The 13362-nt window shown below is 44.1% G+C and overlaps 3 protein-coding genes across 3 annotated transcripts in view; 1 reads left to right on the top strand and 2 right to left on the bottom strand.

The window, feature by feature from the left end:
* Window positions 1–1297: 1297 nt before the first annotated feature.
* Window positions 1298–4713, bottom strand: LOC121584519 (glycerol-3-phosphate phosphatase-like). The gene is made up of 2 exons (XM_041900443.2): window positions 3812–4713; window positions 1298–1880 (listed from the first exon to the last, which is right to left on the bottom strand). The coding sequence occupies exons 1-2, from the start codon at window positions 4404–4406 to the stop codon at window positions 1555–1557; spliced, it is 921 nt and encodes a 306-aa protein (XP_041756377.2). The 5' UTR covers window positions 4407–4713; the 3' UTR covers window positions 1298–1554.
* A 3601-nt stretch (window positions 4714–8314) lies between these two features.
* On the bottom strand, window positions 8315–9031 carry LOC121584513 (palmitoyltransferase ZDHHC4-like). Its single transcript, XM_041900431.1, has 3 exons — window positions 8878–9031; window positions 8605–8773; window positions 8315–8406 (listed from the first exon to the last, which is right to left on the bottom strand). The coding sequence occupies exons 1-3, from the start codon at window positions 8952–8954 to the stop codon at window positions 8398–8400; spliced, it is 255 nt and encodes an 84-aa protein (XP_041756365.1). The 5' UTR covers window positions 8955–9031; the 3' UTR covers window positions 8315–8397.
* A 3614-nt stretch (window positions 9032–12645) lies between these two features.
* LOC121576994 (delphilin-like) overlaps window positions 12646–13362 on the top strand; it is a 46797-nt gene continuing 46080 nt past the window's right edge. Inside the window, exon 1 of the mRNA XM_041890658.2 lies at window positions 12646–13188. Within this exon, the coding sequence (XP_041746592.2) occupies window positions 13098–13188 (91 nt within the window). The 5' untranslated portion in view covers window positions 12646–13097. The remainder of the gene's footprint in view (window positions 13189–13362) is intronic.

The raw sequence follows: 13362 nt of genomic DNA, 5'->3' as shown, positions 1-13362 counted from the left end.
AGTTCCTAAGAAGACTTACATTACATTTGATTTCATTAAACACACTTAACAAGACAATTGATTATTGTGCAAACCCATAACCTTCAAATTGAATGGGAACTAATCAAATGTAGTTATAGCTTTACATTTCCAATATATCAGGATACAATATAAGAGTATAAGCCAGTTTTGAAGCATACATCCTCAGATGAATGGGTAATGTAAACTGCAATAAACACAACTCAGCATTGGTACAGGGAACATGACAGTGGACAATATAAGATGTATCATTCCTGATTCATTGTCAGTGCACTCCAGTATTGTGTAATTCTGCATAGCTCTTTGCCTTAGATCAATATTTAGTGACATGTGATTGCAACTGTATGCACACAGACGAGGGAAATACCCAAAGGGAGTGTGTACACATTTCCCCTGACGTGCTTGAGATCCTTGCTACAGCAAAGGATACAGGCCCTTCTTCCTCTTCACCCACACAGCACATATACTTTTCTCTACCATTTCCTGAACTCATCTGAAAAAATCTAAAACCATTTATCAACACTGGAAAATCAGAAGTGGCTAACTCTCGTCCTGGAGAACTTCTGGATGTGTAGGGCAGGTTTTTGTTCCAGCCCTGCGATTTGTTTCCTTTTTTTGCTGCTGAATCTATGTGGTGCGTTGCAGCAGGGCTGGAACAAAGGCTTGCACACCCAGTAGCACGCCAGGAGTCGTCGGCTACACTTGCTGTAAATCTTGAATATCTATTCAGCCATCAACCATAGCATACTGTAGTTAAAATAACTTTAATCTACACTGAGCAAAAATATAAATGCAATATTTCAAAGAATTACTTAGTTACAGTTCATATGAGGAAATTAGTCAATTGAAATAAATTCATTAGGCCCTAATCTATGGAGTACACGACTGGGAATACAGATATGCGTCTGTTGGTCACAGATACCTTTTCTTTTTTTTAAGTAGGGCCGTGGATCAGAAAACTAGTCAGTATCTGGTATTTGCCTCATGCAGCGCGAATCATCTCCTTCGCATAGAGTTGATCAGGCTGTTGATTGTGGCCTGTGGAATGTTGTCCCAATCCTCTTCAATGGCTGTGCGAAGTTGCTGGATATTGGCGGGAACTGGAACACACTGTCGTACACGTCGATCCAGAGCATCCCAAACATGCGCAATAGGTGACATGTCTGGTGAGAATGTAGACCATGGAAGAACTGGGACATTTTCAGAACATTCAATTCTCTGGCAATAGCTCTGGTGGACATTCCTGCAGTCAGCATGCCAATTGCATGCTCCCTCAAAACTTGAGACATTTGTGTCAGTATATATATATATATATATTTATTTGTTCAGTGTAGTTTGTGTTCCGCAGTCTTAGTATTATAGAAGCGGTTGATTGATTCTCTGTACCTTCCTGAATTTTCACATCCATAACCTGGAAACATACAGGGATTTCATACGCACACAGTCCTTAACAGTCCTTTATAATTAATCAATTTGAATGATCATCAATCCAGGCTTAAGTCTCACTGAGATAAAAACCTATTAAGACCTGACTGGTTATCCTTGTAGAGCAGGTAGGAGCTCTGCAATACTCTCCACATAGTAGTCAGGCACCATCGCCAGGCGCTCCGGACAGCCACTCTCCTGATGGGCCTCAACGTCAGCCACAGTGGATACCCCGGTCAGGGTTAGCAGGGTCTTCAGGCCACAGTTGGACCCCAGAAGGATGTCCGTGTCCAGCCGGTCCCCCACCATGAGGCAGCGGGCACTGTCCAGGCCGAACTGGCTTGCCACACAGTCGTACATGAAGTGGTTGGGCTTGCCCACAGTCTGGGCCTGGCGTTGGGCTGCGATCTCCACAGCCTTCAGGATGCAGCCTGTCCCTGGGGGAGACAGAGAGAAGAGGACAACACATTCAGTGTTGTTGACACTTGAACATACAGTAACAGAGATGAAAGATCTGACTTGGGGCAGTGGAAAACCCCTCATGGCTCGCTGTACACTACTACAGATCATTAACACAACATTTATGTACAGTGGGGAAAAAAGTATTTAGTCAGCCACCAATTGTGCAAGTTCTCCCACTTAAAAAGATGAGAGAGGCCTGTAATTTTCATCATAGGTACACGTCAACTATGACAGACAAATTGAGAAAAAAAATCCAGAAAATCACATTGTAGGATTTTTTATGAATTGATTTGCAAATTATGGTGGAAAATAAGTATTTGGTCACCTACAAACAAGCAAGATTTCTGGCTCTCACAGACCTGTAACTTCTTCTTTAAGAGGCTCCTCTGTCCTCCACTCGTTACCTGTATTAATGGCACCTGTTTGAACTTGTTATCAATATAAAAGACACCTGTCCACAACCTCAAACAGTCACACTCCAAACTCCACTATGGCCAAGACCAAAGAGCTGTCAAAGGACACCAGAAACAAAATTGTAGACCTGCACCAGGCTGGGAAGACTGAATCTGCAATAGGTAAGCAGCTTGGTTTGAAGAAATCAACTGTGGGAGCAATTATTAGGAAATGGAAGACATACAAGACCACTGATAATCTCCCTCGATCTGGGGCTCCACGCAAGTTCTCACCCCGTGGGGTCAAAATGATCACAAGAACGGTGAGCAAAAATCCCAGAACCACACGGGGGGACCTAGTGAATGACCTGCAGAGAGCTGGGACCAAAGTAACAAAGCCTACCATCAGTAACACACTACGCCGCCAGGGACTCAAATCCTGCAGTGCCAGACGTGTCCCCCTGCTTAAGCCAGTACATGTCCAGGCCCGTCTGAAGTTTGCTAGAGTGCATTTGGATGATCCAGAAGAGGATTGGGAGAATGTCATATGGTCAGACGAAACCAAAATAGAACTTTTTGGTAAAAACTCAACTCGTCGTTTTTGGAGGACAAAGAATGCTGAGTTGCATCCAAAGAACACCATACATACTGTGAAGCATGGGGGTGGAAACATCATGCTTTGGGGCTGTTTTTCTGCAAAGGGACCATGACGACTGATCCGTGTAAAGGAAAGAATGAATGGGGCCATGTATCGTGAGATTTTGAGTGAAAACCTCCTTCCATCAGCAAGGGCATTGAAGATGAAACGTGGCTGGGTCTTTCAGCATGACAATGATCCCAAACACACCGCCCGGGCAACGAAGGAGTGGCTTCGTAAGAAGCATTTCAAGGTCCTGGAGTGGCCTAGCCAGTCTCCAGATCTCAACCCCATAGAAAATCTTTGGAGGGAGTTGAAAGTCTGTGTTGCCCAGCGACAGCCCCAAAACATCACTGCTCTAGAGGAGATCTGCATGGAGGAATGGGCCAAAATACCAGCAACAGTGTGTGAAAACCTTGTGAAGACTTACAGAAAACGTTTGACCTGTGTCATTGCCAACAAAGGGTATATAACAAAGTATTGAGAAACTTTTGTTATTGACCAAATACTTATTTTCCACCATAATTTGCTAATAAATTCATTAAAAATCCTACAATGTGATTTTCTGGATTTTTTTTACATGTACCTATGATGAAAATTACAGGCCTCTCTCATCTTTTTAAGTGGGAGAACTTGCACAATTGGTGGCTGACTAAATACTTTTTTTCCCCACTGTATATGAGCACTACGGCCTCTGCCACAGAGGTCTCGTCCGCTGTGGCAGAGATGGTGCACACACCACGAACAGTTACATTTTACATTTACATTTTAGTCATTTAGCAGACGCTCTTATCCAGAGCGACTTACAGTTAGTGAGTTACCACAGTCTTGTTGGTTCATACTCTTGTTGTCTCTGCACATAAAACATCCTCTTTACCTGGGACAACTTTGCCTCCTTCCAGGGGCAGTCTGGTGTCAGTGTTGGTTCCCACTAGTAGACAGTCAGGGTTGTTGAGGTACTGCAGGGCTCTGTTCAGTTTCCTGTAACTGAAGTGTTCATCAAACCCAACAACCACAGCCTTCACCTCAGGGTCCAGGGGCACGTTGGGCCAATCCATCTGGACACCTGATATATGATCAGGCCCCACACCTGTCTGCTGGATCCCAACCTTCTCTAGTTCCTGCCTCATCGCATTGCTTCCTATGAGATACACTTTGCCCTGTAGTTTTGAGACCTTTTTGAGGTACATTGCTGAGCAGTACGCCGTTCCAAACACATCATCCTCTGTCGCGTTGAATCCCATCAATGCCAGTTTGTCTGCATACATCTTTCTAGTTTTAGTGCTGTTGTTGGTGACGAAAAACACTTTCTTTCCATTCTTCTTGAGCAGGTTGATAACGTCTGGGGTGCCAAGGATGACCTGATCCCCTCGCCAGATAACACCATCACAGTCGAAGAGGACACTGTCCACAGAATTAAGCATTTGCTTAATCAACGGACCGCTCAGACGGGTACATTTTGACACATCCATTGGGAAAACGTGTGCGTGCTGTCAACTACCGGTACCTCTTGTTGCTAGATCAGTCAGTGTCCAAAAATAACCGGCTAGCTAACGTTACTGTAGGCTACCACTTGCTTGCAGACTACCCACGATGTTTAGCGCAAAATATACGATAACAATCTCCCCCCAAAGAATATGACATTCAATTATAGCACGAGTACTATTTCGTGTGATCTTGTAGTTGAATAATTTTGTGTCTTCAATCATGTTTTATTGCTAAGTTTAGCGAAGCGTTTCCTGACCTTCTATCATTGCATCAAATCCATACTGTAACACACTTTCGCACCGGTTTAAAGTGGCAGGAACATCCATGGGTCGTCACTAATTAACCCAGCCACAAAGTCATAATTCTGGCTAACCCCCGCACATTTCTACAATTTGTCATCTTCACATCTGATTTTAAACCTAACCTTAACCACACTGCTAACCTTATGCCTAACCCTAAACTTAAATTAAGATCAAAAAGCGAATTATTTAAGACAATTGTGACTTTGTCGCTGTGGAATCTGACTTTGTGGCTGTGTTATCTATCTCTTCCGGGTTCCGGTAATCTCGTCCACCAGCCGGCTCTCTGTCTATATGGGTTAGCAATTGAGCCAGGGGACGAGGTTAGGTTCCTTGTGGGTCAATTTGTGCAAGCAGCGAGCAAAGCTCGATATGCTTTTTTTCTGTGTACACACGGCAATCATTGAATTTAATGACTTGGTATGATAATATGATTAAGCATCCTTGCTTCCTCTAATACACAATGATAGACCATCTGCAATGCATTCATCCCAAGGGACAGACACCAGCCTGGGAAAAAGTGTAAAGAGAAGCTTTATTGCCAGATAGAAATATATGGTTAAAATTCCCCAAAACCCACAACAATATATTTCCCCCCCCAAAAAATAATAATACATACATTCAGTAGTGTAGTAGACAGTGTATCAGCCTCTGTCAAACTCAATCGTCTTTTTTCTGCACATCATGGAGGGAACAATTCACACAACAGTATGTGCATCCATCTTAAGATACACTATATATACACACAGCAGTATCTGCATCCATCTTAAGATCTCCCGAGTGGAGCAGCGGTCTAAGGCACTGCATTTCAGTGCTTGAGGTTTCACTACAGACCCCCTGGTTGGATTCCAGGCTGTATCACAACCGGCCGCGATTGGGAGTCCCATAGGGCGGCAAACAATTCGCCCAGCGTCGTCCGGGTTTGTATCTTAAGATATACTATATACACACAGCAGTATGTGCATCCATCTTAAGATACACTATATATACACACACACAGCAGTACGTGGACACCCCTTCAAATTAGTGGATTCTATTTCAGCCACACCCATTGCTGACAGGTGTATAAAATCGAGCACACAGCCAAGCAATCTCTAAAGACAAACATTGGCAGTAGAATGGCCTTACTGAAGAGCTCAGTGACTTTCAACATGGCACCGTCATAGGGTGCCACCTTTCCAACAAGTCAATTCGTCAAATTTCTGCCCTGCTAGAGCTGCCCCGGTCAACTGTAAGTGCTGTTATTGTGATGTGGAAATGTCTAGGACCAAAACCGTCTCAGCCGCAAAGTGGTAGGCCACACAAGCTCACAGAATGGGATCGCCAACTGCATAAACATTGTCTGTCCTCAGTTGCAACACTCACTACGGAGTTCCAAACTGCCTCTGGAAGCAACATCAGCACAATAACTGTTCGTCTGAGATTCATGAAATGGGTTTCCATGGCTGAGCAGCCGCACACAAGCCTAAGATCACCATGCGCAATGCCAAGCGTTGGCTGGAGTGGTGTAACGCTCACCGCCATTGGACTCTGGAGCAGTGGAAACGTGTTCTCTGGAGTGATGAACCACATTTCACCATCTGGCAGTCCGACGGATTCATCTGGGTTTGGCGGATGCCAGGAGAACGCTACCTGCCCCAATGCATAGTGCCAACTGTAAAGTTTGGTGGAGGAGGAATAATGGTCTGGGGCTGTTTTTTATGGTTCCAGTGAAGGGAAATCTTAACGCTACAGCATACAATGACATTCTAGATGATTCTGTTCTTCCAACTTTGTGGCAACAGTTTGGAGAAGGCCATTTCCTGTTTCAGCATGACAATGCCCCTGTGCACAAAGCGAGGTCCATACAGAAATGGTTTGTCGAGATTGGTGTGGCAGAACTTGACTGGCCTGCACAGAGCCCTGACCTCAACCCCATCGAACACCTTTGGGATGAACTGGAATGCCAACTTCGAGCCAGGCCTAATCGCCCAACATCAGTGCCGGATCTCACTAAAGCTCTTGTGGCTGAATGGAAGCAAGTCCCCACAGCAATGTTCCAACATCTAGTGGAAATCCTTCTCAGAAGAGTGGAGGCTGTTATAACAGCAAAGGGGGGAACAACTCCATATTAATGCCCATGATTTTGAAATGAGATGTTTAACGAGCAGGTGTCTACATATACTACGTTACCAAAGGTACCCCAGGTTTCTAAGCACCTCTCTACTATAGAACCACCTTTTGGACTGGTCAGAGGCTAGCGGACTACAGAAGTGGTCAGGTGAGGGGTGGCAGTGCTGGCAAACGTTCCCTCGTCCCTTGTACCACTCGTTGGAGGTCTGGTTGACCACAGCTAGGTAGGTGTGGAACATGGCATAGCCTGCCAAGAGCAGGAACACGAAGACCAGGAAGCATGAAGACGATCCTGAGGAAAGTCAGGAACAGGTGCTGGGGAGAGACAGAGGAAATACAGTGCATTCGGAAAGTATTCAGACCCCTTGACTTTTTCCACATTTTGTTACGTTACAGCCTTATTCTAAAATTGATTAAATTGTTGTTTTCCCTCATCAATCTACACACAATACCCCATAATGACAAAGCAAAAACAGGTTTTTAGACATTTTTGCAAATGCATATAAAAAATAAATAAATATCATATTTACATAAGTATTCAGACCCTTTCCTCAGTACTTTGTTGAAGCACCTTTGGCAGCGATTACAGCTTAGATTCTTCTTGGGTATGATGCTACAAGCTTGGCACACCTGTATTTGGGGAGTTTCTCCCATTCTTCTCTTCAGATCCTCTCAAGCTCTGTCAGGTTGGATGGGGAGCGTCGCTGCACAGCTATTTTCAGGTCTCTCCAGAGATGTTAGATCGGGTTCAAGTCCGAGCTCTGGCTGGGCCACTCAAGGACATTGAGAGACTTGTCCCGAAGCCACTCCTGCGTTGTCTTGGCTTTGTGCTTAGGGTCGTTGTCCTGTTGGAAGATTAACCTTCACCCCAGTCTGAGGTCCTGAGCGCTCTGGAGCAGGTTATCATCAAGGATCTCTCTGTACTTTGCGCTGTTCATCGTTCCCTTGATGCTGACTAGTCTCCCAGTCCCTGCTGCTGAAAAACATCCCCACAGCATGATGCTGCCACCACCATGCTTCACCGTAGGGATGGTGCCAGGTTTCTTCCAGACGTGACGATTGGCATTCAGGCGTTCAATCGTGGTTTCATCAGACCAGATTGGTGGAATGCTGCAGAGATGGTTGTTCTCCTGGAAGGTTCTCATCTCCACAGAGGAACTCTGGAGCTCAGTCAGAGTGACCATCGGATTCTTGGTCACCCCCCTGACCAAGGCCCTTCTCCCCCGATTGCTCAGTTTGGCCGGGCGGCCAGCTCTATGAAGAGTCTTGGAGGTTACAAACTTCTTCCATTTAAGAATGATGGAGGCCACTGTGTTCTTGGGGACCTTCAATGTTGCAGAAGGTTGTTGGTACCCTTCCCCAGATCTGTGCCTTGACACAATCCTGTCACGGAGCTCTACGGACAATTCCTTCGACCTCATGGCTTGGTTTTTGCTCTGACATGCACTGTCAACTGTGGGACCTTATATAGACAGGTGTGTGCCTTTCCAAATCATGTCCAATCAATTGAACATCCTCTTGTCACATGGGTATGCCTGGAGCTGGCCTGCATGTCGCTTCTTTGTTACTGTACCTACAGAGAAAGAGAGTACTTCATTTAATTAATGGTGGGATTGTATTGCACATAACAATGTGCATCCATAAGCGTTTAGAAACAGATCAACAGCAGCCTGTTCAGGAAGGTATGATTTTCCTCAGGAGGGAACTTAACAGAATGTTCACTTCAGATAGTAATGTATTATGTCGATGGTCTGGGTTGTAGTTGACTTACCAGGATCCCTTCTAATGCAGAGCAGGATTCGACCACCAGTAGAACTAAAGGCACTGATAGGCTGGTGAGAGTGGTGTCCATGTCCTTGCAGTATCCAAACACCTCATAGGTGATCTCTGTGTACACGGCCCCCTCCAGTAAGATATGGAAATAGATAAACATGCTGTTCCTATGAGGAGAGACAATGGCAAACAGTTGGACCGTATGTTTTTTAATCTATTCAATAGAACAACAATTTCTAAAAACAATGTGATTTCCAAGTAGTTCACTCACCGTTGATGAAATAGCACAAAGTCCTCTGTGTAAACCTTTGAAACCATAGTGGTGTCCAAGATGGTATTACCTGTCATAAAAGTCTCCTGAGTGGCGCAGTGGTCTAAGGCACTGCATCGCAGTGCTAGCTGTGCCACTAGAGATCCTGGTTAGAATCCAGGCTCTGTCGTAGCCGGCCGCGACCGGGAGACCCATGGGGCGGTGCATAATTGGCCCTGCGTCGTCCAGGGTAGGGGAGGGAATGGCCGGCAGGGATGTAGCTCAGTTGGTAGGGCATGGCGTTTGCAACGCCAGGGTTGTGGGTTCAATTCCCACGGGGGGCCAGTATGAAAAATACAAAAATAATGTATGCACTAACTGTAAGTCGCTCTGGATAAGAGCGTCTGCTAAATGACTAAAAATGTAAATAAAAATTATGATTATGGCTCTAATGACAATGGTGCTATAGCACCACCTTGTGTACGGTTCTAGAACTGCAGAACTCTGGCACAGTCTGTACGTCTTACCTTTGCTCGTCACCCAGTCGAAAAGTAGACGAAAATGACTTTTTTGCTGACCAAAATATTTACAAACCAAGGCAATGCAGGTCAGCACGACCACCACATAAATAGCGTGAGGAAATCCATTTGTTAACCTGTCAGAGTAGGAAAGATATCAGGAACATCATGGGGCGGCAGGTAGCTTAGTGGTTAAGAGCGTTGTGCCAGTAACCAAAATGTCGCTGGTTCTAATCCCCGAGCCGACTAGGTGAAAAATCTGTCGATGTGTCCTTGACCCTAATTGCTCATGTAAGTCGCTCTGGATAAGAGCGTCTGCTAAATTATTAATTATTAGGAAACTTAGCCTGGCTGTCAAGCATTGACTGACTAGAAAGAGCTAGCTAAGCTAACTTATAATTTCGTCTCCTTACACTACGAGATAATAGCTTAGATAGATGAGGATGAATAGTATGACAATAATCATTTACAATAAACCTAGGCTAATGTAATGGTAAAAGGTGCAGGTTAGCAACGTCAGGTGGCTTCCTTCCACATTTCACCTACATAGCTAGCTAGCCTAGCTGAGAGTAAGCTAGCTACTTCTCTTATCATGACTTAATCGAGTCGCGTTGTTACTTACCCTATTTGTGGGATAAACAATTCATAATTTAAATGTCTGCCTTAACTAGTATTGCAGTAAACTCCATTCACTTCTGTGGACCATTCTCATGAACGGTGTGGGTGGCTTAACTTCCATAGCATGTTCATGTTCTGTGGGTTTTATGGCAGACTACAACCCAAAAAGGTGTATTACCGCCACCAACTGGACGGGGTTGAAAAAAAACAAGGTAAAAATAAAACCCATACGTGATAGGGAAAACGAACTTAATCCACCCAAAATAAAACAATAAAAAAACACATTGACAAATCCGTAGCATGTTGCTAAGTGTTTAGTATTTTTTTTTGTAACACAGCTGTTGCTGGTGTAACGTCAACAAACTGTAGCCTCGCTTCTCTGCTCCTTTGGCGACATCATGATGGACTATTACTGGACACATTGTAAACAAATGGATACATTATAAGTAATTGATTATTGATGTTTTATCTCATGCATGACAAGGTTTGTTGTTATTAATTCACAGTCAAGTTGCTAAATTAAATTCAGTTAGATAGACTAAATTGCTTTAGATTTGTTTGACTTAACATTAACTTTTTGCAAAGATTGAAAATGAATGGATAAGTAGAAATGTTCACCATTTTACCCCGCAGTTGCACACAACACAAAGGCATCATGACACAGGCTGTTGGATCTGGTTGCTGGGTTTTGCCTGCATTTTCAAACAGGCCCTGCTCTCATGTTACACATACAGTTAGTGAGAGGAGTGTTACTTAGAGGCATTTGCTCTGTAGGCTATGTATTCCTTCATCTTCTCAGGGTGTTGAAAGGTAAGTCTGCATCTTATTTCTAAAATCATAATGGGAGCTCAAATTAATGTGTTTTCGAAACCGTTCTGGGCAGTTACAATAGTATCTTTATTCAATAGGATTGCATTGAAGTTTTTTTTTGAATTTGTTGGCTGGAGATGTAGACTCCACAGTTTGTTTACTGTTGGGAATCTCCACATTATATTCACTTCCACACTGAGTCACCTGCTTCAATTCAGGCGGTTGTTACATGATGATGGGTCCTATCAGCTATAGCAGTTCTAGTAATTTGTTTCAGTATCTAAATGACTTGATTGTTTTTGGCTCTGGGAATGAATATTGCTTTCATTTTGTTCTAGTCTGTCTCTGCTTTAAACAGCTTGATGTTGAAACAGTCAGTTACCAAACAATCATCTTCCCTCAGGCTCAATGACTTGTATAATGTCACTCGCTCTCTTGTTCTCCCGTATTCCCATATACAAGTGAAGTGGCCATCTTGGGTTGGTCGAGGTGTAAGATGAGAGTTTGATTGAGGGGAACAGTGTGTGTTTTGGAGATACAAGCATGGCTATTGAATAATTCACCTGGCCCAGTATGTATAACTAGAACTGGGCTGTTCCTTTTACTCAACTATGAGGTACTTTTTTCACCTTTGCTGTTTTCTGTGCTGGAAAATAAGTCATTTACATAGCTGTCTTAGCTGTCTTAGCAGTATTTAGGCCATTATAAACCATATGTTAGTACTGTTAGTACATCCATTTGATATGACTATGTTATTACAATATTATTATGATATTATAAAAAATGCTAAACTACTGTCACAGTAGTCCTGTGTGAAGCTCCATAAAGTCATTCATCTCTCTACAGTAAATCCCTCTCATTAACCACCTGCTTTTATGTGTAGGTGTATTGTTATGTCCTCCTGTGATCTGTAATTCCATTGTCCATATTGTGTGTGTGATTAACCATTTCCCATGGGAATTCATGTACTGCATGTACACTGACATATATACCACAACTCACTGGCAGTTACTATTGACTGATGGCCATGTGCCTAGTAACTAACCTGCTGATTGCACCTGTGTTTCTTACTGTAGATTACTTCAGGGACAGGTTGCTGCAGCACTGTTTTAAAGCAACCCAGATCAGAGCAGACTTATTCACAAGTAACTAACCTGCTGATTGCCCCTGTGTTTCTTACTGTAGATTACCTCAGGGACAGGTTGCTGCAGCACTGTTTTAAAGCAACCCAGATCAGAGCAGACTTATTCACAAGTAACTAACCTGCTGATTGCCCCTGTGTTTCTTACTGTAGATTACCTCAGGGACAGGTTGCTGCAGCACTGTTTTAAAGCAACCCAGATCAGAGCAGACTTATTCACAAGTAACTAACCTGCTGATTGCCCCTGTGTTTCTTACTGTAGATTACCTCAGGGACAGGTTGCTGCAGCACTGTTTTAAAGCAACCCAGATCAGAGCAGACACATTCATAAGCACCACTGTGAGTGAGTCTGTGTGGATATCTCCACAACCCTAACTCTAATGAAGGGGGGCATGTGTCCCTCTGTCCCTGTCCTGATGGGGGGTGGAGGGGATTTTAAGATTCAGCCCCTAATCCCACTAATCCAGAGCAAAGTCTTCAATTGCCCCTGCTCCTTCTCAATGGGGCTGAGCATTGACACACACACACACACACACACACACACACACACACACACACACACACACACACACACACACACACACACACACACACACACACACACACACACACACACACAGACTACCACACACATGAACGCGCCCAGGCACACGCTCCAATTAGTGTTCATCAACCCCTCGCTGAACGACACACACACTGATTCTGGGCCAGTCTCTGTCCCTTGGAGGACGTCACCTAGCCGTGAGAGAGAGCAGGAAAAGAGGCAGAGGAGTATTTATAGAAGAAAATGGGGCCCCTTTTTGGAGAGAGGTTTTACTAAGGAGCGGAGTGAGGGCGTCCCAGTTTTATGATTAACACTGTGCAAACGGGCTGCAGGACTGCAAGTGCACACTCTGGGAGGAGATGCTGGAGTAACTGTGACAAGTCTTCATGTACTGTCACCCTTTTCTTGTGTTGCGGTGGCAATGTGAATGACTCTGTGGAGGACTCTGTGGAGGACTCTAAAGATGGGGTATTTTGAATTGACAACTCCTCTTGTTTGAATGGGGGCTGTTGGTTTGGTCCAAGGTTTTTTTTTACTGTACAGTTAGGAAGCCGGGTTGGATACTAGCTCACAGACAGGTCACCTGCAGTTTGATAAAGTCTGATACAAGATGAAGAAATTTCTACAGAACAAGAAAGGCAGATACTCTTTCAGGAACCAGAACAAGTCTGCTGTTCCTCACTATCACTCTAGAGATGACTGTAAGTCTTTCTGTATGACTTTCATCCACTTATTGAAACACATTACTGTTTCAAGGCTTTGGAGGTTCAACAGCAGACACTGACTCTGTTTTAGTTAGATTATCTGTTGCACATGATCAGACAGAATAGATATTTGTATAATTCTATATTTGGCATGTGTGACCTGTCGTGTCA

The sequence above is a fragment of the Coregonus clupeaformis genome, chromosome 1 (genome assembly GCF_020615455.1).
Source record: "Coregonus clupeaformis isolate EN_2021a chromosome 1, ASM2061545v1, whole genome shotgun sequence".
Lineage (NCBI taxonomy): Eukaryota > Metazoa > Chordata > Actinopteri > Salmoniformes > Salmonidae > Coregonus > Coregonus clupeaformis.
The sequence above is the reverse complement of the archived record's forward strand: the minus strand, read 5'-3'. Positions and strand labels throughout refer to the sequence as shown.